Here is a 25609-nt window from a genome sequence, read left to right on the forward strand (position 1 = left end):
TGCTTAAAGTCACATGGCCAATAAGGAGCGGATTGTGAATGTGAGTAAATTATCTCGGGAGATTTTTAAATGTGTCTTCCTTACTTAACATCATATAAATTTTGTTCCCCATACACCCTCAGTGCTCAAAGTCTACTACACAGGTCTTCAATAAACGTTTGCTAATTTAAAGATAACTCTAAAGTCAGACCTTTACATTTAACCCTCCTAAATTTCCACTTGTCAATTTCTGCCTCTCATTCTTAGAGTGTTCTCCCTGAATACTTGTCATCTACTATATTAGCCATCTTTCCTAGCTCCTGTTGATTGGGAAATTTGATAAGCCTTCTATGTTATTGTCCAAATTAGCAATAAAAATGTCAGTCTTATATTTGGGTTCAGAAAGTTATTTTTGACATTTAAAAAAATTATTTTTGACATCTTAAATCTCTACATTCACCCAACTACTCAACTGAAATCATAGCTGTTTAAACTATTTAAAAGGTCGAAGAATAGAACCATTACTTTGATAGGGTTTTCTTTTCTTTTTTTTTTTTTAAGATTTTATTTATTTATTTGACAGAGATCACAAGTAGGCAGAGAGGCAGGCACAGAGAAAGAGGAAGGGAAGCAGGCTCCCTGCTGAGCAGAGAGCCCGATGTGGGGTTCAATCCCAGGACCCTGAGATCATAACCTGAGCCAAAGGCAGAGGCTATTAACCCACTGAGCCACCCAGGCACCCTTTGGTAGGGTTTTCAATAAAATATTATTTTGCCTTAACTTTTCTTAAGTTTTGCAGTTTTTCAACAGGTAAATAATCACTCCTTGGTCATTTCATTCAGTTTTTAATTATTTATTAGCCTCCAAATGCACCTCTCAGGGTTTCTCATTTTATCATGATTCCTTCCTGTGAATCCCCTATTTGTCAAAAAAGCTCCAGAAGAAAGAGTGGGGAATAAGATGTTCCATATTACTAACTGAACTTTTAGGAGAGTGAAGGGATAAATCTTCCATAAGTTGACTCTACAAACATCGTTGGAGAAAGGAATTAGGAACTTCCTTTATACAGACAAATACAGACAAAATATAAAAGGACTTTTATACTGTAAAATTATCTCCCCTTTCAGGAAAGCATTTTAGCAAACACTTGTAAAAGAACAAAGTTTAATAAGAAAGATATGATAAAATGACTTGTTTTTACAACCCAAACCCTGAGAAATCAACTTAGAAAATGGGTAGACTGCGGAAAAATGGTGTACATACATAAATCATCTTTAATTTCCTTTTTCCTTTTGGAAACTATATATTAAGCTTTATACTTGAAGTAAGCTATGTTCGGACCCTAATATTATTCAACCAAGTTTATTTGGGGGTAAATTATTCCAGTTGGGTTACCCAACTGAGAGCATAACAATCAAAAAAAAGATACTGGGGTGACTTGGTTATTGTCTTAATGATAAAACAGTTGTCAATCTATCACAATTTAATGATTTTGCTGAAAGCATTTATTCCATAGTTTACTGTGTTAATTATACCACACACGACTTTAATATTGAGCTTTTCATCATTATCCAAAGATACCACAGTATATTTCAGTAAAATTAAGAATGTTTACCTAAAACATTATACAAGTCCAGGTTTTGATTTTAGTAAGTAAGGATTTTTCCTTAAATCCAGAAAGTCACTCTGAGAATCCTCATTTACCCTCATTTTTTTTTTTAGGATTTTTATTTATTTATTTGAGAGAGAGAGTGAGCATGGCGTGGGGGTAGAGGGAGAAGCAGCCTCCCCACTGAGCAAGGGAGCCTGATACGATCCCAGGACCCTGAGAGATCATGACCTGAGCCAAAGACAGATGCTTAACTAATTAAGCCACCCAGGCACCCTCACCTACACCCTCACTTTTTAAGTGTCATAGGAAGCTTAATAATAGTATTAACATTCAGTGAAAGAAAACTAAATGATAGGAAATGGGCATAGAGCTAGTATTAGATCTAGAACTCTTTTGAGCAGAAAGTCAAGAGGACAATAACACTCAAAATTAAAGTCACTAAATAAGGACTATAGAGTCACTACTATAGGGATCCTAAGAAAAAAACGTCAAAACCTGTCCTGTCTATATTGTTCTCTGTATCTCCGGAGTTTCAATACCCCATTCTAATTTACGTGGTTTCAACAGGCATCACCTTTCAAACCTTGCCCACTTAGTCACATGACTTTATTTTCTAAAAAAATAACTTAATAATAATTTGAGAAATCCAATATATCCCCCCGTATAGCAAAACTGAAGGAAGGAATCATCAATTACTGGAGCATCATTTGAGTATATTAGATGAAATGATCTTTGTGTCTCTTCTACCTCTACAACCACAAAATAAAGTTTTTATGGAAATAAGCTGATTTTGATTTGAGGAAGAATGGACCCCATGAAGTACAGAGACCCCACAAACCATTTGGTCACTTATATCACTCTCAAATTCAAGTTAGGAACTCAAGTGAATTGAATTACAACCCAAATTAGTTGCTGTTACTTTTGTCACTAGTACTGCTGAATCAGAACTAAGGCAAAAGAAAAAATCATCTCCGGGATTGTGCAAAGTCATTTTTTTTTAAATGTCTTTTTTCAATTTTCTTCTAACGATAAGACTATGAACTCCTGGGGTGCCTGGGTGGCTCAGTGGGTTAAGCCTCTGCCTTCAGCTCAGGTCATGATCTCAGGGTCCTGGGATTGAGCCCCACATTGGGTTCTCTGCTCAGCAGGGAGCCTGCTCTCTCTGCCTGCCTCTTTGCTTACTTGTGATCTTTCTGTCAAATTAATAAATAAAATTAAAAAAAAAAAAAAAAAAGACTAGGAACTCCTTTCACAAATACCTCATGGAATTACAGAATGGTAAAACACCGAAACTGGAAAAACTAGTACTTCAACCTTTAAATCTCAACAACTTGAATCATTGGAGAAGTCTGTAAAACTAACTGCTCCTCCCACCATCTCTTATAAACCACATTCCCACAGCATTCTGCAAAGAATCAAGTTATCTGAGGATGCAGCTGTTAAGTAATAACAGCTGCTCAGTATTGAAATTCAGGGGTTATCCCTAAAACCAAATTCCCCAAAACTCAGATTTGAAAAATAACAGAATCATTAGTTTAAGTAAAAAACCCAACTAAGTTTATTTTAATAGAAAAGAATGATTTTTATTTGCTAAGGCTAACAAGGCGGTGATACTTATGCAAATATCTTTGAATATATCATGGACACCATAAAAAGTTAGCTACAGAGAAATTTAAAGGTATGCATCAAAGAACCATTTTTATATTTAACCTAGTTAAGCATTTCCTCCACTTTCAGGAACTTGAATAAATAGGGCAACCATACTCTAAAGTATACAGATTCTGTATAAACCCTGATTCATCTGTTCCCTCAAAGATTCACTAAACTGTTGATGAAGAAAGAATAAACCCATCTCGTCTTTATCACTTTTGTTAATTAGAAAAAGAACCCAAAGTTTAAAGTTACTGCATTCTGTATTTATACTTTTCTCTAAGGCGTTTCAAGTACTCTAGAATCTGTTTACCATTTGTATAAAACCCCCAAATAAGCAAAACTAAACAATATATTGTTTAGTGAATTTTAGGGAGGATGGGGGTGTGTGTGACAGAACTGTTCTAAAACTAATAATGGTGATAGCTGCGTAACTGCATAAATTTACTAACTCAATGAACTACATACTTTAAATGGGAGAATTTTACAGCATATATATTTTACTCAATAAAACTTTTCATAAATAAAGTATCAAGATAACGAGAAGACAAGCTACCACCAAGGAAAACATATTTGCAAATGACATCTAATAAAGGATTGTTATCTAAAATCTATAAAGAAGTCTTAAAACTCAGTAATATGAAAACAGAAACACCCAACTGAAAACTGGGCCAAAGACCTTAACAGACACCTCACCAAAGAAGATATACAGATAGCAAATAAGCATATGAAAAGATGTCCCACATTTATGTTATCAGGGAAATACAAAGAGAAGGTACCACTACACAGAATGCTCAGAATGGCCAAGTCCAGAACACCAACAACATCAACTGCTGACACGGACATGGAGCAACAGGAACCCTCATTCACTGCTGGTGAGAATGTATTCAAAATAGTCCAGCCATTTTGGAAGACCGATTGGCAATTTTTTACCAAACTCAACATAGTCTTACCATAATACAATCCAGCAATCATGCTCCTTAGTATTTACCAAAAGGAGCTGAAAACTTATGTCTACACAAAAACCTGCACATAAATGTTTACAGCAGCTTTAACTGTAATTGCCAAAACTTGGAAGCAACCAAGACACCCCTGAAGAGATGAAGAGATAAACAAACTGTGGTACTTCCAGACAATAGAATAGTTTTCAGCACTAAAAAGAAATGAGCTATCAAGCCATGTACACACCTGGAGGAAATTTAAATGCACATTACTAAGTAAAAGAAGGCAATCTGAAAAAGCTAGATACACTGATTCCAACTATATGATACGAAAAGGAAAAATTATGGAGGCAAAAAAGAAGAGTGGTTACCAGTGGTTAGGGAAGAGGAATAAATGAACAAGTAGAGCACAGAGGATTTTTAGGCAGCAAAATTATTCTGTAGGATAGAATGTCATTATACATTTGTCGAAACCCATAGAATGCATAATACCAAGAGAAACCCTAATGTAAACTATGTACTTGGAGTGAAAATGATGTGTCAATGCAGGTTCACTGATTGTAATAAATGTTATCATTTTGGTTCAGGATGTTCATAGTGAGGGAGACTACATATGCCCAGGATCAGCAGGTTTATGGGAACTCTCTGTACTTTCTATACAATTTTGCTGTGAACCTAAAACTGCTCTTAAAAAATAAAGTTTATTTAAAATAAAAACAAAAATAAGATAATAAAACAAACTCAATCAGGGTGCAGAGCAACATCAATATACAAATATCAACTGTACACACAAGCAATGAGCAATCCAAAAATGAAATTAAGAAAACAATTCCAACTACAATATTGTTAAAAACAATAAAACATGCAGGAATAAATTTAACAAATGTGTAAAACGTACTCTGAAAACTGCAAAATTGTTGAAAGAAGTGGAAGATCTAAATAAATGGGAAAATATCCCATGTTCATGGATTGGAAGACTTAATATTGTTAAGATGACAGTATTCCTCAAATCGATTTGCAGATTCAATGCAATTTCCTATCAAAATCCCATCTGGCTTTTTTTTTTTTTTTAAGAAGCAGATAAGCTAATCCTAAAATTCTTATGAAAATGCAAGGGACCCAAAATAACCAAAACAATCTTAAAAAAGAACAAAGTTGGAAGACTCACATTTCCCTATTTCAAAACTTACTAAAATGTTATAGTAATCAACAGTGTGGCCCTAGCATAAGGAGAAATTTATAAATCAATGGAATAAAATTGAAAATCCAGAAATAAGCTCTTACATTTATGGCCAAATGATTCTCAACATGGGTGCCAAGGCCATTCAATTGGGAAATAGTAATAATCTTTCCAACAAATAGTGAGGGACAACTGGATATCCACAGGAAAAAGAATAAAGTTTTACCCATATGTCACATACAAAAAATTAACTCAAAAGGGATCAAAGACCTAAATATGAGTTAAAACTATAAAACTCTTAGAAGAAAATACAGGTATAAATCTTTATGATTCTGGATTAGGTAAAACCTCAGATATGACATAAGGGCAAGCAACAGAAAATAGATCAACTGGATTTCAACAAAATTTATTTATTTATTTATTTATTTATTTATTTATTTGACAGAGAGAGAGAGAGAGAGAGAGAGAGAGTGCGAGAGCACAAGGAGTGGGAACAAGAGAGGGGGTATCAGGCTCCTTGCCAAGCAGGGAGCCCGATGCAGGGCTATTCCCAGACCCCGGGATCATGACCTGAGCTGAAGGCAGATGCTTAACCATCTGAGCTACCCAGCCGCCCCCAAAATTAAAAATTTTTATGCTTTTAAAGGATACCAATGGCTAAGAAAGTAAAAAAGACAAACCACAGAATGGGGGAACATATTTACAAATCATATATCTGATCAGGGACTGGCATCTAGAACAGATAAAGAACTTCATAACTCAACAATAAAAAGACAACCCAATTTAAAAATGGTCAAAGGACTTGAATAGATAGTTCTCCAAAGACAACATACAATTAGCCAACAAGCACAAGAAAAGATGATCACCGTCATATTAATGGAAAATACACATCAAAACTACAATGAGTTGTGGTAACTTAGTGTGTAGTGTTAACTCACCGTGAAGTGGTAACTTCACACTAAGATGCCTATAATCAAGAAGGCAGATAAGAAGTGTTGACAGGGATGTGGAGAAACTGGAACCCTCTTACATTGTTGGTAGAAATGTAAAAAGTTCAGCCAGAACACAGTTTTAGCGATTCCTCAAGAAGTTAAACATAGTTATCTGATGCTAGATGACCCAGCAATCCCACTCCCAGGTATATACCCCCAAGAGAAATGAAAACATATGTTCTTATAAAACTTGTCTGTGAATGTTCATAAGCAGTATTATTCAAAATAGCCAAAAAGTGGAAACAATCCTAATATCCAACTGGTAAACAAAATGTGGTATAGCCATACAATGGAATATTATTCAGGAATAAAAAGGGATGAACTTTGAAAACATTATGCTAAATAAAAGAAATCAGTCACAAGGACCACATATCCTGAATGATTCTATTTATACAAAATGTCCAAAATAGGCAAATCTACAGAAACAGAAACATTAATGGTTGCCAGGGGCACAGGGAATAGAGAGTGATTTGTTAATGGGTATGTTTCTTTAGGTGGTGATGAAAACGTTCTAAAAGAAAATTTACTCTGTGAATATACTAAAAGCCATTAAATTATACACTTTAAATGGGTGATTTATAGGATATGTGACTTATGTCATCAAGAAAACTAATTTTTTTAAAGCAGGGAATAAAAAACAAAAATTCTGAAGAGTAGTTTCTTCTTGGCAGGCAGGTAAGGCAGAAAGATGGAATGGGGAGGTGGGACGTGTTTAAGGGCTGCTTCACAGTGTTGGTTTTAAGTTCTATTTCTTAGGCTGGGTTGTAGATACTCTTTTTTTTTTTTTTTTTTTTAAGAGTTTTTATTTATTTATTTGAGATTGAGAGAGAGACAACGACAGCAACAGGGAACAGGACGGAGATGAGCAAGCACAAGCAGGGAAAAAAGGGAGAAACAGTCTTCCTGCTGAGCAGGGAGCCAGATGCAGGGCTCAGTCTCAGGACCCTGGGATCATGACCTGGGCTGAAGGCAGACGCTTAAACAACTGAGCCACCCAGGCACCCTTGGATACTTTATTATTCTTAATAACCTCTATCACTTATCTTTTATGGATCTCTTAATTAGCTCTGACACCTCAGGCAAGTCACTTAGACCTCTCTGAGCTGTAGCTTCCTCCTCTAAAAAAGAGCGACACTATCATGTACCTCCTTAGGTCTATTCTTTATAGTAAAGAAATTCTTAGTGTTTCTTTAAAGTGGAAGTTACTATAAACTCCAAAGTGAAAATCTGCTATACTCTCACCTCACTAAAACCATTATTGGCAGATATCCTCCCAGACTTTCCTGGAACATATGAGTAATTCTTTTTTTTAAAGGGGACAATCTGGGATGCCTGGGTGGCTCAGTTGTTAGGCATCTGCCTTTGGCTCAGGGTCCTGGGATCAAGTCCCGCATTGGGCTTCCTGCTCATTGGGAGGCCTGCTTCTCCCTCTCCCACTCTCCCTACTTATAGTCCCTCTCTTGTGTTCTCTCTCTCTCTCTCTCTCTCTCTCTCTGTGTCAAATAAATAAATAAAATCTTTTAAAAGGTGGGGGGGGACAATCTTTGACACTGGTTTTCACTTAATAAATTGTGAGTATCTTTCAAAGATAACCACTCCACTACCCACAGACATTTAGGTTGCTTTCCTTGTGAATACATCTTTGCATCTGTAAGCTCAATGACATCTCCAGTTAACGGGTATGTACATTCAGTTTTGAGAAACTGCTCTTCCAGAAAGTCTCTACCCAACTACACTATTATCAAAAGTTTGAGTATCTGTTTTACTACATCTGTAACAACTGAAAGAGCTATCACTTTTTTAAAAAATGTCAATCTAGCAGGGCACCTGGGTGGCTCAGTTGGTTAAGCCTCTGACATTAGCTCAGGTCATGATCTTGGGGTCCTGGGGTCGAGCCCCACTTTAGGGTTAGCAGGGAGTCTGCCTGTCCCTCTCCCTTTTCCCTCCGCCTACTCATGACTGCTAGTCCTCTCTCTCAAATAATTTTTTTTTTTAAAGTTAATCTAGCAGGTTAAAAGTGATATCCTATTTCTGCATTTCTTTGTGAATAAAAATAAGAATCTTTTTCAAATGTTTTTAAACAAATTTTATTTCTTCTACAAACAGCCCATTCTCTAGCTTTTGCCCATTTTTAGTTAGGTTAATCACCCTTACTTCTCACTGATTTTAAGAGCTCTTTAAATATTTAAGATATTAACTTCTTTCATATATGTTGCCAATATTTCCCTCCAGCTTTTTTTTTTTTCCTTTTAGGCTTTTTATGGTGTATTTTACCAAATACACCTCATAAATATCTACACAGACAAATCTGATATTTTTTCTTGCTTTGAAGTCAAGGTAATAAGTCTTCCCCTGTAAGATGATAATAATAGTTATCCATATTTTCTTATTTTTGGCTTTATACTTTTACACTTAAATTTTTAATCCACTTGGGACTTTTTGTACAGTGGTAAGTATGGATCCAATTTCATCTCTCCCCAACACTAGCGAACCCTCCCAACCAAGATTTAAGAAATCAGTGGTGTGTTAGAGCTGGTTCATACTGGCCCCTGAGAAATTATTACATTTTCTGGTATTTTGCAAGCGGACTGTGAAACACAGGCATTATTAAAAATTAAATTATATATAAAAATTAAATTATATAAACTTACAGTGTAATAAATCAAAACAAAGTTAATAAATACTCTGAAATCATCATTTCCTAATTATCTTAATATTACTCTCAAGGTTAACATCTTCTTTACCTGTAGGGTAAAAATACTTTGTAATGGTGTGCTATTATGTTTCTTTTTCCAATTCAGGCATTTGGTGACTTCACATTGGTAGCCTGAAATTGGCCATTACAGGAATATTTACACCACAGGAATCTGGCAGGCCCTACAAACCAGGGCTGTTTTATTTTTCAGAGACCCTGTGAAACATATACCAGCACACCACTGAAATAAACCATTCTTTCTCACTAATTTTAAAGAGCATGGCTACCACATACTAATCTGTCATTTATTCACAAGTTTATAGAATGGAATATGGAGCTTAGAATTGAACGTATTTTTTTTTTCCTGTGCTAGCATCAGGGATGACTTTGTTATGATTTTATGTAGGAGATGAGACTTTAGACATAGTTTCCATTTTTATAACATGAGATCACAGTTCTGCATCGAGAATGTATTTTTTCTAAACTATTCAACAGCATTCTTAACTTAACAGTAGATTATAGAGGGCAACTAGGTGGTTCAGTTGGTTAAGCATCTGATTCTTGATTTCGGCTCAGGTCATGATCTCAGGATAATGGGACTGTGCCCCATACTGGGCTCCGCACTGGTTGTGGAACCTGTTTAAGATTCTCTCTCTTCCCCACTCTCTCTCTGCCCCCTGCCCCAAAAAGTAGACTATAGAAAGCAGTAGCAAAATAATAACTATTTGGAGGGTTAGTTGGTTACTGCATACTATTTTTAGATTAGGGCTCTTAACTCTTAAAAAAAAAAATCCAAACCCCAAAAAACAAAATCACTATCATGGGGCAGTCCGAATACCACTCTCCAAGTGTTCCCTCCTAAAAATTCCTGCAGTGTATGAGGAAGGAGGGATCTATATAATGGCAAGGGCCAATGATAGTACTCTTCTTTGACAGTCACCACCATGTCAAATTTAGCATTAGCAACTTTCAAGGTCACGACAAACAATAAGTACCCACCAAGGACCACATTTGGCACTGGAGATACAAATGAGACATGGCCCCAGTCCTCGAAACACTCATTATTTTCAGTGTATCGGTGGGTATAGAGTTTGTCATAAGTGGTTGTAAGCATTTGCTTTTATTTGCATTGAGAGGGAAAGGGCAGAAGCCGATTTTGATTTGTCTAAGAAACAAGCATCTACTTTATTATTTTTTTTTAAAGATTTTTATTTATTTGACAGACAGATCACAAGTAGGCAGAGAGGCAGGCAGAGAGAGCGAGGAGGAGGAGGCAGGCTCCCCGCTGATACGAGAGCCCGATGTGAGGCTCTGGGATCATGACCTGAGCCAAAGGCAGAGGCTTTAACCATTGAGCCACCCAGGCTCCCCAAGCATCTACTTTAAAATGAAAAAAATCTAGGTATAAAAACTAGTTATTTAAAGTTTGCCCACCTATGGAGATAAGCTGATACATGCTGAAAACTAGATCTTCAGCATCTACACCAGTTAAACATCAGTGTCCCAATTGTAATGTCTTTACTGCTGAGGTACTTTAAGTTGTCAACAATTTATTTGCAGACACCGACATCAACTGTATCAAGTAAACAATATCTGCTGTCTATATATCTCCTTACCTGTCACAAGCCATTTAGATTTGAACTCCAGCTACCTCATTCTAGGTGCTTACGTTATGAAACTAGGTAATGTAAGAGCTGGGTAGATTCAATAACACAACCCTTTTTTGCACATAAACCAAAAGACTTCTTTTTTAAAGACTTGTCAGTTGGTTTCCAGTAGGCATAATATCTCATATTGTAGCCTAGGGAGCAAACACAGCAGCTGCCCTTTTCATAGACACAGTTGTGCCTTGATATACACAGAGCAATGATTTCAACCACTTCCAATTACTAATATTTTAAACTTTAAAAGCTATTTCTTAGGAATTTGGGCTATATATAGAAATAATCATTACCCCTTGGGAAACAATGGCTCATTTACTGAAAATGAGTTTAACAAAGGAATTATTTGGTACTGAGAAATACAGAGCAGTGAATCGGGTGACACAAATCACAGCATCATCAGCTCATGTGACTAACACAGTAATTTACTTAAAAAAAAAAAAAACTACAGTAACTTAAAATTTAGCTTCAACAATGTAGTATCCTCAATGATGTCCTCTGTCACAAAATTGTGAAACCAGAAATCAGATTATTTAAAATGCCCCTTTACTCCCAACCTGAGATGAATACCACAAAAAAGAAAAACTTTGCAGAATGGAATATTTCTATTCTGCCTGAAGCCTAGTTTTGACTGGTATATGTTTCAGTTACACATTTGATTCACACTGAATTTTCTTTTAAGTATTAGGAGAGTAAATAGCATTCCAAAAGTCACAAGCTTGAAAATATCCAGTTCCTTCTCTAGTTGTAAGACCTTACAAAACTTACATGGAACAAGTTGAGGCAGTGACCATTAACCCAATCTCAGCAAATTCTGTAGAAATAGCCTCTAACTAGATAAAACAAAAGTCACAAAATGTTAATCTGAAGGAATGGTTATGGATTTATCACAGTTCAATTCTTTCGTATTTTCTGAGGTTTAAAATTTTTCAAAAAATAAGAGGGGGGCACAATACTCTCAAAGAAGATATACAACACAATTATATATAATATGAAGAGACCCAGCTGTTTTCCACCAAAAGCCTTGTGGCTCATGACATTAAACTTTTACCAGAAACCTTAGAGTCAATGACGCACAAAAAGCAACCAATGGAGTAAATATTCTTTTTTTCTTTTTCCCAGATGCACTATTCCTGGTTTCATTCAGAGTTTTTGTTTTTTGTTTTGCTTTTATAAGAACATTTCTTCCAGTTTCAATGGGCATTAAGTTGAACAGGTATTACTAGTAAAGCAGCAAAAGAGCAAAGGTTTTGGCTCAGCTTCTAACCAGCTGTGTGACCTTGAACTAATCTCTTAGATTCCCGGGGTCTCAATTTTCCAATTTAAAAAATGAGGCAGTTACACTAGATGCATTCTAAAGTATCTTCCAACTCTAATTCCTTTCAAGATAGAGCTCTAGGCTTCTGAGAATGAAAAAATTAGCTCTCCAAAACAACACCACCACCACCACAACACCCAAAATCTTTGTAATGTAGCAAAACAAACAGGATACAAAAATGTAAATACCCAAAGCGATCTTGATCCCAACTCTTTACAAACACACTTTCCAGATGCAAAATTGGAAAAAAAAAAAAAGTATCATATGCTATCTATCAGTGCTATCTCTGAGTTGTAGGTTACAACTCTGTATTTTTCAAGTTTCCTACAATAAAGGTATTGTTACTTTGATAAAAGGTGGGAGGAGGGAGCTGGAGTTAGAAAGGGAAAACCCTCCTTTTATGTGCTAAAGGTAATTTTACATTTGGAAGGCATTCTACAATTTGAATGACTTTTCAAAAATGGCTGGAGCTAATCGGTAAAAAAAATATATATATATGTGATAGTCACACATCTATCAACAGTCAGACACTGTTGGGTTATTTACCCTAAATTAGTAAACTTTAAGGAGGAACTACATTTTCACTCAAACTAGTAATAATAATAACAAGAGTCAACACATACCTAGGGCCAGGCACAGTTCTTTGACTTTACATATATACGGATTCATATAATCCATACAATAACCCCTTTGAAACAGATACACTATTACTATCCCCATTCTACACACTACGACCATGAGGCACACAGAGGTTAAGTGAGAGAGCAGAGTCAAGATTTAAATCCAGTCTATAATCATAGTACTGGCTCTTAACTACTAACCCATACAGTCCCTTTATACTTAAATTTTGTCCTTCTCTGGTCATTCTTTCACTGCTTTTGTTCTCAAAGTTCTTCTGAACTACTTTTCTTTAAACTGAAAAGAAATAATACGTAAGTGCTGAGATAAAAAGCCTGGCCAAACTTTTAATTTGCTAGCTTACAATTATGATTCATTTCAAAATCAATACTTCCACGCTACAAGGAATATAACTGAATCTCCATACATATCGCTAGGTAAATAATACTGTAACATCTGAGGAATTCAACAAAATTAATTGCTAAGATTAATAATGGAATTTATTGTTTAGAAATATTGTTTTTTTTAAAAGAAGTTTTTTTTTAATTTCCTTAAAGATTTGTTTATTTATTTATTTGACAGAGAGAGAGAGAGAGAGAGAGAGAGAGAAAGATCACAAGTAGGCAGAGGGGCAGGCAGAGGGAGAGGGGGAAGAAGGCTCCCTGCTGAGCAGAGAGCCTGAAGCGGAAGTGGGGCTCAATCTCAGGCCCTGAGACCATGACCTGAGCCAAAGGCAGAGGCTTAACCCAACTGAGCCACCCAGGCGCCCCTGTAAATATTGTTTTTAATAAAAGGAAGTCACTTTAATTGATATTCTTTGTCCTCGTAAATCTTCTGGGAAAAGAGCCCCTTAAACTAACTGTTGTATCTTTCTAAAATGTCTAACATATTGAAATGATATTTCAAAGTGTATTATAATTAATTATTTTGATTTTTTAAAAGGATATACATAATAATCGTTTTGAATACTGGCTTTAATACCCATCCAGTTAACTTCATAATAATCCCAACTCCTGCAACATGTAGAACCTGGGAAAAGGAAAACAGAGGAAGCCAACCAATTAAACATGGTTGAAGTTCTCACCTAATTCTCTCAGGCAATTCAAACACAAACCCAGTATACATGTGTCCCTTTTCCTGCACAGTACCTACATTACTTGCCAATTTTTTTGGCTTCTGGATTACTTTGAATAAAGCTCAAATTTCCCCACATCTGTATTACCAAAATTTTAGCCATGTCAAGGTAAACATAGAAATCAACAGTTTCCTATTTTTAAAAACTAAAATGAGAGAGAGGTAGAGAAGAAAGGGGAAAAAAAACAACCAAAAACCTTTGCACCAGGCTGCCTGTTAACTTAGATGTGCAATGAGATAATCACCCGATAATTGCACCCTTTGGGTACTTCTGTACTGGTAAGATAATAAAGCGAAACAAAGTCACCTGGTTTATTTCAATTTACTTACACAATTTGCAAATCTGCAGCTCTCTGCCATGGTACATTAAGAAAATTAGCATGTAAGAAAAATCACCTGCTTATGCAAATTGGAGATGGTTTTTATCCATGCAGACAGAAAAAAAAAAAACCAGCTGCAATCTGGGTCAAATGACTAATTTTATCTATTTGTTCAAATGTCTCTCTTCACCTTTTCTCTGTAGCTCAGAGCAAGAATTTTAGGTCAAGGAATGGATAAACAGTAAGTTTCTGTGTTGTCCATTCCCCTGTAAGGAGTTTGCTGCCTGACAATACTGAGCCCTACACTACTGAAATTGAAAACAAGACTGAGAACTTTATCTAGATAACAAAACCACAACACTGAGAGAGGAAAGAAATCAATGGAGGGTATCTGATCTAACTGGGAAGGAAAGCAAACATGGCAAGGATCAGGTACCAATTTTACCTTCTGGTACCTTAGGCAAACAAGGCTTCAGAAAAGAAAATGAAAAGACTCCAAATGATTCAGGGCAGACAGGACAACTTCTCTACAGAGAGCATCATTCCACTTTGTTCTATAAATGCACCCGGTCAAGATCTTCCGAGTCTGATATAAGTTAGATGAATGCATTCTTGGTAACTAATGACTGCCTTCCCAGCATCTGTTGAGGGAATTCATCCTTTCCACTTACAACTGACTTCCTCTCCAGGTCCACGGTGGAAATGATTACTCCAAAAGTAATACTAACTCTACTGACATCAGTGGTTCAGAAAACAGTATACAACCCAATAAAGGTCAAAGAGACTCTACTACTGTGCTGGACAATAAGGTAGTCAGTACATTTTATATGAAAAAAAAAAAAGTAAAATATCTACCTAATAATTTTCATAGTAATAACATGCTAAAATGACAATATTTTGGCTAAAGGTGTTAAAAAAATATATTACTAAAATTAATTTCACCTGTTTCTTTACACATTTTTTAATGTGGCCACTAGAAAATTTTAAATCACATATGTGGCTTGCATTATGTATCTACTGGACAGTGCTGCTAGTTTGCTGAGGGCTTCTGTGAAAATGCTCCCTTCCTATTGTGTAGAAGCTTTAGGAAGTCACACTCCCGCTCAGTATCTCTGGGCACTGTATGCCCAAATGGCTACAGCCTTTAAAGCTGTGACACAGCTCATTTTGTGCTAGGTGAATCCGCCAACTAGTAAATTCCCTACCCAAATTCAGAATTTAAAAGAGATTCCTTTAAAAAAAAGAGAGAGAGAGAGAAAGATTTCTAAAAACAAGATACTGTAAATCAACTTGCTAATGTAAGCACTGGCCTCCAAATCATCATAGCTATTACCCACATGCACACAAAAAGACAAAGTATTTAATATTAAATTTCATTTAAAATTTTAAAAATCAGGGGCGCCTGGGTGGCTCAGTGGGGTAAAGTCTCTGCCTTCAGCTCAGGTCATGATCCTAGGGTCCTGGGATGGAGCCCCGATAGGGCTCTCTGCTCAGCAGGGAGCCTGCTTCCTCCTCTCTCCTCTCTCTCTGCCTGCCTCTCTGCCTACTTGTGATCTCTGTCAAATAAATAAATAAAATCTTTTAAAAAAAATTAAAAATCACTCCAAATATTTAGGAAAGAATATAAATCTAGAATGCTAAAACATAAAATATTACCAGAAAAACAGTATCAAATTTACATTTAGGAAGGAACTGATAGTCCATTTGCAAACAGGCAGGCTCTTCATAACTAAGTATGTATAATCCTTACCAGTAAGTCAGTAGAAGAAAATAAATGTCTTGGACAAACTGCACATTTAAAATCTGATCCCAGGGCGCCTGGGTGGCTCAGTGGGTTGAGGCTTCTGCCTTCAGCTCAGGTCATGTTCCCAGGGTCCTGGCATCGGGCTCTCTGCTCAGCAGGGAGCCTGCTTCCTCCTCTCTCTCTGCCTGCTTCTCTGCCTACTTGTGATCTCTGTCTGCCAAATAAATAAATAAAATCTTAATAAATAAATAAATAAATAAATAAAATCTGATCCCAAATTTGAAAACTCTATGAAAGTCACCACACTGGAATAGGGTGACATTTATCTCATTCTTCCTTTAAATAATTTTAGAAGCTATTCAACATCTGTAGTCTTGAAGAAAGGTGTCATATGGTCAATAACAGACTTGATTTGTCCACAAATAAAGCTACAATGCTTTATAAATATTAATGCAATTTTATAATAGAAACTTAGGAAACACAGGCTTTTACAAATGAGGAAACCAAGACCCAGAAAACTTAAATAACTTTATCAAGGTCATAGGGTTGTTGGCAGCAAGGCAGGACCAGAAACTTGTCTCCTAACAAGTTTAGTTGAGTACTCTATTACCCTGTCATTAAAAAAATTCTTCGCAAGCAAATAGCACCTTGAACATGATAAACACTAAATTCTCTGGTTTACTAAACTAGAAATAAAAACTTGGGATTTGGGAGAATTTTATTAATAATAAAGCAGAATGCTGCTAATACTTAAGACATTCTTTAGAATCAAATGTGTATACACACACACACATACACACACACACATTTATATACCAGAGAGAAAAAAAAACCACATACACAATGGTTCTCTCAAATACCATCAATGACCTACCTGCTAAATTCAATGGCCTTTTCTCCCCCTCATTTTCTTTGACTTTTTTTTATCTGTACCAAAGATCACTCCCATCTTCCTAACAATCTTCCGCCATGCATAGGTTGTCAATCACTATGAACACATTTTCCTATCTGACTGCCCTTTAGTTCTGCCTCCAATAATTTCCACCAACAACTGAGAACATTCCCTAAGTCTCAGGCCTCAGCTACCTCCACTCTCTCTTTATATGTCAAAATATACACATATGTATCTCTGAACAAGTCACTCTCTAATCTTAAAAACTTTTAATGGTTGCCATTCCCAGTATTTCAACTTTTTTCATTATCACCCCCTCCAAGGAGCCTTTTTAGATATTTTTCCCCCGGACTCCCCATGAAATTTTAACACCATAGATATGCTATACATTTATTATGTATACATGTGCTTTAGTCATAAAAAGTTTAAGTTTTGCCCCTCTCCCACTACCAGTGGTCTCTTCAGCAGAACACTCCAACTTCCGGGTCCAGCTTTAGTTTGTGCCTCCACCCTATCACCTCCCACCCTCTCCACGGCACTTTAATTTCAGTAACTCCAGCCCTACAGTCTCTTGGGTAGGAACACATCCATCTAGAATGCTCTTTCCCATTAGCTCTGGTTCTTGAAACTCAGTTGAGATACTACCTCTTCTAGAAAACATTCATACCGGGGCGCGTAGGTGGCTCAGTGGGTTAAAAGCCTCTGCCTTCGGCTCAGGTCATGATTCCAGGGTGCTGGGATCGAGCCCCACATCGGGCTCTCTGCCCAGCAGTGAGCCTGCTTCCCCCGCTCTCACTCTGCCTGCCTCTCTGCCTACTTGTGATCTCTCTCTGTCAAATAAATAAATAAAATCTTTAAAAAAAGAAAGAAAGAAAGAAAGAAAACATTCATGCCTTCCACAGAAATCCCTTCTCTGTTCCCATAATATCCAGGGAATATCTCTATTGAATCATATCTACTACTACATATCAACTACATTGTATCAATGGAATGAATTATAATTATCCATTTATGAGTCTCCTTCTTCCACTAGATCATAATCTTCTTTAAATCCCTCTCATCACCAATAAATAAGTATTGTAAGAACAAGTGAAAATATATCCTCATTTTTTTCTTTTTTTTAAGATTTCATTTCTTTATTTGACAGAGACAGAAAACACAAGCAGGGGGAGCGGCTCACAGAGGGAGAGGGAGAAGCAGGCTCCTCACAGAGCAGAGAACCTGATGCAGGGCTTGGTCCCAGGACCCTGGGATCATGATCTGAGCTGAAGACAGACACTTAACTGACTGAACCACCCAGGCATCCCATCCTTTTGTTTTTATTTCAAATTGAGTTTCAACTTTCCATCAAGACTCCCTGAAAGCAGGGATGTATTATTTTACACCCTGTTTACTTAACTGTAAGCTCCTTTAGGGCAGTATCATAACTAAACTCTATATGCCAGTACAAGCAAAGAATAGATAATAGCAGAAGCTTGACAGAGTTTGTAAAATTATTTATAGAACTAAATATCCTCATTAGAGTCTACAGTGGTGCTGGGCCACAGCAGGTTGATAATAAAAATACACTGACTAGTGAGTTCCAGCAATGTCAAAACCCTCTGTCTGATAGTAGATATAATTCAATTAGACAAACTAATTCAAAACACAGATATGAAGCTAGGTATAAGTAAAGACTGCCAATCATAATCAATGACAGACATCACTGTACACACTTCCTCTACTCACACCATTATACTTAACTGTTAGAGTACAACTCAATAGTTTCCTTAGTTTCCTTTTCATAATGCCAGAGTGCTAGAATTTTTTCTAATGTCTCTTGGCTAGGTACCTTAGAACTACCAACAAGTCTATGATGACGTGTCACATGCTTATTGACAGTATTACAACTGTTGCCTCAGGCACTCTCTGTGTTATTCCTAAGCAACAACAGAATCAAACCGACAAACTCTATTAGTTAGGAAATCACTGTTGATCTGCATTAGATGACACAATCAACAAATAATTCACTGGAGTATTATGGGTGCACAGGGAATCATAAATATAACCCAAATAGAACTTTATAATGAAAGAGCTTCTACCCAATGACTTCTTTCCATTTGGTTGGATGACAAATGGGAAAGTTTCTTTGGCCTTCACAATTACCATCAAAGAAATGAGATTAACATTAAAAAAAATATATACATTACATAAACAGTTGATTCTTTAACTGCTAGAACATCAGCAAATCTAATAAAAACAACCAAGAACAGTCACTCAATTCTACAATATAGAAGTCAATGAAAACCAATACACCAAGTTGTGAAGATGATGAAATATTCCAATACTGTATTAGAGGATAGCCTTCTGTATCATGGAACAACATTTCTATAATTGCTCATGGTAAAGCCCCAGAGACCCCAGAACTTAAATTCAAACAAACATTCAGTTAATACATTTTGCAAATATTCTTCTTCCAGCAAGCATTTGAAAGCTAACTTTATCTGCCCCCATGTTTTTTTCAGAACATGCACTGGTGGTAGTAAGTGATGCCTAAAAAAGTGGGATGTAGGGGTGTCTGAGTGGCTAAGTCAGTTCAGCACCTGCTTTTGACCCAGATCATGATCCCATGATCCTGGGATCAAGTGCCCCGAGATGAGCTCCCCACTTAGTGGGAAGCCTGCTTCTCCCCCTCTCTCTACCACTCCCCCTGTTTATGCTTTCTCTCATTCTCTCTCTCAAATAAATAATAAAATCTTTTTTTTTTAAGTTGCATGTAGTTTTGAAGGATATTGTTGTTTTAGCTTGTTTGAAACAGCAATTCTTTCTGAAATGTTTTTTCTTAATAAAAAACATTTATCTTTCTTTCTAAGCTAGTGATCAGTAATATAAAATTTCTGCCCAAGAATAAAATGAGTTTCTTTTGTTGTGAATAAAAGGAGTTCTTTTGTTGTATTGTGGTTTTATTTTATTTTTGGTTTTTAAATACAATTTGGAAAAATCTTGTCAGGAGCCTAAGTACAAAATGACTTCCAATGTTAAAGGCTATAGCGTTTGTATCGCCAAAAAACCAGTTCATTATCATTAGATTGTGTTATTTTTATTCTCTCTGACTTCTCTACTTCATGACCATGAACCTGCAGTTTCTAAAAGTAAGTTCGTTTGTAGTTAAAATTAACAATACAGATTTCCACATTTCTAGTTTCACATGGATGCTTTGTTATGTCTAGAAGAGAGACCGTTTCCTTTTTATGGTGCAGGCTCTGCTTCTTCAAAGCTCTTTTCACAAAGCAGAGCACACCAACACCCCCCCCCCCCCCCCACCCCCGCCAATGAATCCAGCTGTGGCAGTTAATCCTGGCCGAGAGAGAAACTTCTCAATACTACAAATTCTTAACCTGTAAAACACAGTTAACAGAATATACTCCAGTATACTTTTTTTTTTTTACTCCAGTATACTTTTTTTTTTTTTACTCCAGTATACTTTCTAATGCAACTAACTCTAGGATTTTCCCCAAACATATCCCAAAAGCATTCCCCATTTTTCCAAATTAAAGCTGGCTGTCCGAGGCGTAAAAGGACCAAAGAAAACATCACAAAAAATGATGCCTCTAATTTTCACAAGATGAGCAAGCTAGATGATATCTGCCACGCATGAGAATTTACACTGAATAATTTTTCATTAAATCACACATATTTCCCCCACCTCACTGGGATCTTCTTTAGCAATTCACACTCTTTCATCCAAACACAAGTAAAATGAGTTTCCACTAAAGCTGAACTTTGACGATAAGAATGTCCTTCATTTGTTACATTCTGAGAAAGAAAAAATTAATTTCCTTCCCACTACATAAATCCATAATACTTTCTAAAACAGTGCAGATGAACTGACTAGAATACCTGCAAAGTCCATGCAAACATGTATTTTATATATTTTAATGTGTTTGTTTTTAATTGTTAATTAATAACAGATATATAGCACATAGCACAACTAAGGGGCACTTTATGGTATGTGAAGTCATGCTTCCAAAAATGGTCTGCGTGTTGTTGATTTCACCTGATAAATCTGGCCATACATGAAGCCACTGCTGCATACATTAACACAACAGGTTTTTTTCTACCAACAATAACTACAATAAAAACAGCTAACATTCACTGAATGCTTACTGTATGCTATACAGTGTAATCATTGGTTTACAAGGATTATCTCATTTAATCCTCATACCAATCCTAGGAGAGGTGCTATTATTATCCTCATTTTATAATGAGGAACAGAGAGGTTAAACAATTTATTAAGATGACACAGCTAGTAAGTATCACTACAGTGACGCTGAAGTTTTGAAAGACCGACATAAAAGTAAACCGCTGAAGGTATTAGAATAATAAAATTCAAAGTTCTCCAACTTTAGCTGGAGTACAAAGAGAAGAGACCAAATGAATCCCAGGATCTTTGATCTTTCAATTAATCAGATAAATTAAAAACCAAAACACTAATATTCTAAGTGGAAGCTTTTCCCAGACTCATTATCAAGATGGCACTATGTGCCATTAATCCAATCAGTATTTCAGGTTGTCATTGATAAAACTGGTCGAGTTTAGCAGTCCCCAAACCTCTCTCATGTGGTCAACTTCCTCCAACTCTCAAAATTATACACTACATGAGTCCCTGAAGCCTTATGCTATAACACTTTTTGTTCCAAGGTTGTCACATTTTTAAGTTTAAGTGAGTACACTTTCCTCTGGCCAATGTGAACTATGGACAAATAGGTATTTATATTATCCTCACCAAATGACTGAGGTTTCCATTTGCGGGTTGTTTTGTGTTTTGGTTTTTCATTATGAAAATGTCCATATGGACATCTGAAGACCTGACATCTGATAAAGGAAGGTCAAATTATATATGATGCTTTGATAACCCATGAACAATATTCTGTCATTGGAATGAATGTATCTCAGGCTACCACATGATCATATTACCAGGTAAACTAGAACCCTTACTTTGAGATAAAATACAGCAGACAGTTGTTAATGAAACCTTAATTGAACTGTCAAAGCACCAACTTTACCAGCAAGCTAATAGGTAATTCACTACTTTTACACAACTGTCCAATACTGATAAGTTAGTCCAATAGTTAAATTCAACAGAGAGATAAATCAAGGATGGTTGACTAAATTGTTCAGTGATAAATCTGACTGGTAAAATGCTATACCACTTCTATACCTTTCCGTGTCTACACAGAGGAAAAACAGTATCTCTCAAAATTACATGCAATGTTTTCAGCCAACAGTTAGTAATTTTAGGTGCATGTCCAGAAAAAGACTTAAGAGCAAATACAGTTTCCTTTTGTGTAGTAACCCAAAAGAAAAATACTTGCAAAAATGCATTAAATAAAATAAGGATCTAAGTAAATCTTATGATGCCCAAGTAGTCATATGGGAAAACCATTTTAATCATTTTATAAAATAGTTTCAGGTTCATCAAGTGTTCCCTGAATTAAAAAGAAAAATTCTGGTTCAGCTAGTTAATATGTATAAAAAAACACACACACACACACACAAAAAAAACACCTCACTAATATCTTTAGCTTGGGTTTCAGAATACTAGTGCAATTCACTCTGGTTTGGTGTTCAAATCACTAGTTTTAACAATTTTACTCAGGTTATATAGCAGTTAAATTCCAAATGTAATAAGCAATTCAGACAGCAAGTCATCAATATGTAAATATAAAAATAGAAAAGGATTTGCATACTAAAACACACACCTGGAAGTCTTCCTTTTTTTCATACTGAATTGTACTTCACCTATAACAACTGATTAAAAACACTCAATGCAGCTAACTGGAAAAAACGTGGTTAAAGAAGAAAAGAACCTGACCAGGAGATCAAGTAATCAAACAGCAAAGATTCCACAGCACTGTGCTAAGTGCAGAGGAGAAAAAGATGTACTCTGGTAGATACAGTCCGTACCCTCAAGAGGCTTACAAATGTTGTGAGACAAGGCAAACACAAAACAATCGGCATAAAATAGAAGATGGTGTACAGAGAAGGTACACTTCAAGCACAAGGAATGAACTCTGCTGGTGATGGAAGGGATCAATCAATGAAAGAATACAGAATGGATTCAAATCAAAACCATTTGGTTTTTCATATTAAAGTACTTCAGAAGAGCCACTACCAGAATGTCTGCTGTGGGAGACGTTTCAGCACTCCAGTTTCTCACCTTCTTCCCCATAAAAAGAATCTTTTCCTTTAGCATGGGCTTGAAGCGAAAACTTCTACAAGTCATATCATCTTTCGAGAAAAATGTAGAACAGTTTTAGAATACAGTGAATGCTGCAATCCACTTCCCCTTCAGTAGCTCTAGTTCTTAGCATTGTATGTAAAGCACTAAAATGAAAGAGAGCATCCAGGTCTAAGAAAATCCAAACAAATTCTCAGCCAGTAGATGACAAAATTTAAAGCAAGGAGCAACCTTTTTCCTGTCTACACCCCCCAGGCCCCACAGCTTTAATCCTCAAGTGTTAGGCAAGGAATGGAAGTTCACAGTGCAATCCCTGGAGATAGGATATGGAAGAGATGAAGGCAGGAACAGACAGGTCCCTGAGCAGATTGACTGAAGAGGCACCATTACCGGCTACACTCCTTCCCACCAGGAATCCCATACACCTTGGAGGGAGCACTGCAGCAACCTCCTTGGAGAGCTAGCTGGGAAAACACTAGACCCGACTAATTTAAAAACAAAACAAGGCAAAACAAAACAAAACAAAAACAGGTCACATTGTAGTCTAGATTATAAAATCTGAAATATAAAGATGCCCAGATAGAATGCAAACATGACACTTGTATCAATTACAGCCTGAAAAACAATGACAAAAGGAGACATTTACCAGGCTAGTTCCAAAGAGTTCATTTTCCTGTGGTGATGGGGGCTTTTCTAGACATTAACAAGAATCTATTTTTGAATGCACTGAAAACATCAATTCATTTGTCCACACCAGATTACTTAACCCTTGAGAAAAAAATTCAGTTTGTTCTAGTTTTGACAGCAACAGGCCCTACAATGATAAATTCATTTTATTACAGACTACTAAGAAGAGTAATAAATAGACAAAATGTGGCATTTAAGAAGCACTGAAGACTTTTTAAAATACCCTAGCACTAGCCAAAGTGGAGCAGTTTCATGTGTTTAAAAAGTATACTACTTCAGCAACCAACCAAGGGATAACAGCAACTTAAGAGACACTAAATGACACTAAAACATTACACAGAATGTGGGCCACGGCATAGCTACAGTCTACTGACCTCATTTGTGGTACTCATGTGTGATGCTATATTTAATGCATTCTTATCAAAAAGCTAAAGCTACATACTTCCCAACTGTAGCTTTATGGTTTAAAATAAACCACTCAAGCAATGACTTAACTGGTTCAAGTATGAACCCGATCTTCCTTCTGGGGATCAAGATCGCAAATTAAGGAATGAAAAGGCAAAAAGGAGAGCGAAGTACTTATGCAGAGTATGACCCAATGACAAGACTATTATAAGGAATCAAGTTTGGGTCAACTGTGACATCTGCAGCAAGTGAGCAACTGATTCAAACTCCATCCAACCTATGAGATGACCAAGGTCTGTAGCAATACACATTTCATACATCCACCCAATGATCCTACATTCAGTGGCTTGCTTAGGTTCTAAACCAAAAGTCGGGTAGACAGCAAACGTGTGTGACTCCTCAGAGGGTGTTCTCTCCCATGATTTGCCAGGACTCGAAAACATAAGCCCAGCCAGCCAACACATTGGGCCTCTGGGTGAGGGTGGCTTCCTTCAGTTGACGCGCTCCACTTCGGTCAACATGGAGAGAAGCATGACTTGTTGACGCGCCCAATCACAACCATGAGAAGAAACCACGAGAAGTTGCGTTCTTCTTTTGATACTCACCAGACAACACCAAAGGCTCCATATCCAATAGGTCTATCCGGCTCAATATCCAGCTGCTGCTGTGGATGATGCGAGTGTTGATGGTGGTGCGCCTTAACTGTAGCAGCTGCGGCAGCCTGTACCTGAGCTGGGGCTGCTGCAGCTGGTCCAGGAGCCTGACCCGGTGCAGGTGATGGGAAATATGGCTGTTGTTGCCCAGGGTTTAACATGGCTGCAGCTGCGGCCGCTGCTGCAGCTGCCGCAGCTGCCGAAGAGGTATGCTGCTGTACAGGGTGGACAGCGGCAGCCGACCCCGGATGAAGATGGTGTTGAGGGTGGTGGTGGTGGTGAAGGTGAGGAGGAGGGAGGTGCGGAAGGTGGTGGTGATGGTGGTGGTGGTGACCTGCTGCTGCTGCAGATGTACCGCCATTGTAAGCCGCCATCATTTTTGCGTTGGCTCTTGCGCCACAAAGAGACATTCAAAAAAATGCCCTTTGATGGGAAAGCAAACTGGGTCAAGCTGTCATTTGGCCATTTAAAAATGAAGAAAAACCACTCACTCCACCTCAAAAAACATGGAGCGTAACTGGCTTTATGTCTTCATCAGTCAATCCAAACAAGTTAGAGGATCTTGGTGTTTAGTTTTGGGGTGAGTGTGTGTGGAAGGGTGGGGATTGAAAAAAAAAAAAAAAAGAAAAGAAAAGGGAAAAAAAGAAAAAAGAAGAAAAAGAAAAAGAAAAGGAAAGGAAAAAGAAAAAGAAAAGAAAAAGGAAAAAGGGACCCCTTCCCCCCAGGTTTCCTGCCACAAGTGGGTACTAAAACTCCATCCTTAATTGGGGGGAGGTTCCAACTTTGAATGTGGGAATAAAGGCCAAACCTCCCGACCCCCTGAACTCCACACACGAAAAGGATCAGGTAACACGCTACCCTTGGAATCTTGTAAGAGGTTTGACTCATCTACCCCTTCCATTCCCACA

General features: G+C 36.9%; 1 protein-coding gene across 1 annotated transcript in view; it reads right to left on the bottom strand.

Annotated features, from left to right (window-relative positions):
* The window catches only part of LOC111151399 (nemo like kinase), a 167218-nt gene extending 141918 nt beyond the window's left edge, over positions 1–25300 (bottom strand). The window contains exon 1 of the mRNA XM_022509393.1: positions 24654–25300. Within this exon, the coding sequence (XP_022365101.1) occupies positions 24654–25111 (458 nt within the window). The 5' untranslated portion in view covers positions 25112–25300. The remainder of the gene's footprint in view (positions 1–24653) is intronic.
* Between the last annotated feature and the right edge of the window lie 309 nt (positions 25301–25609).

The sequence above is a fragment of the Enhydra lutris genome, unplaced genomic scaffold, assembly GCF_002288905.1.
Source record: "Enhydra lutris kenyoni isolate GAN:26980312 unplaced genomic scaffold, ASM228890v2 scaffoldscaffold26, whole genome shotgun sequence".
NCBI classification, from domain to species: domain Eukaryota; kingdom Metazoa; phylum Chordata; class Mammalia; order Carnivora; family Mustelidae; genus Enhydra; species Enhydra lutris.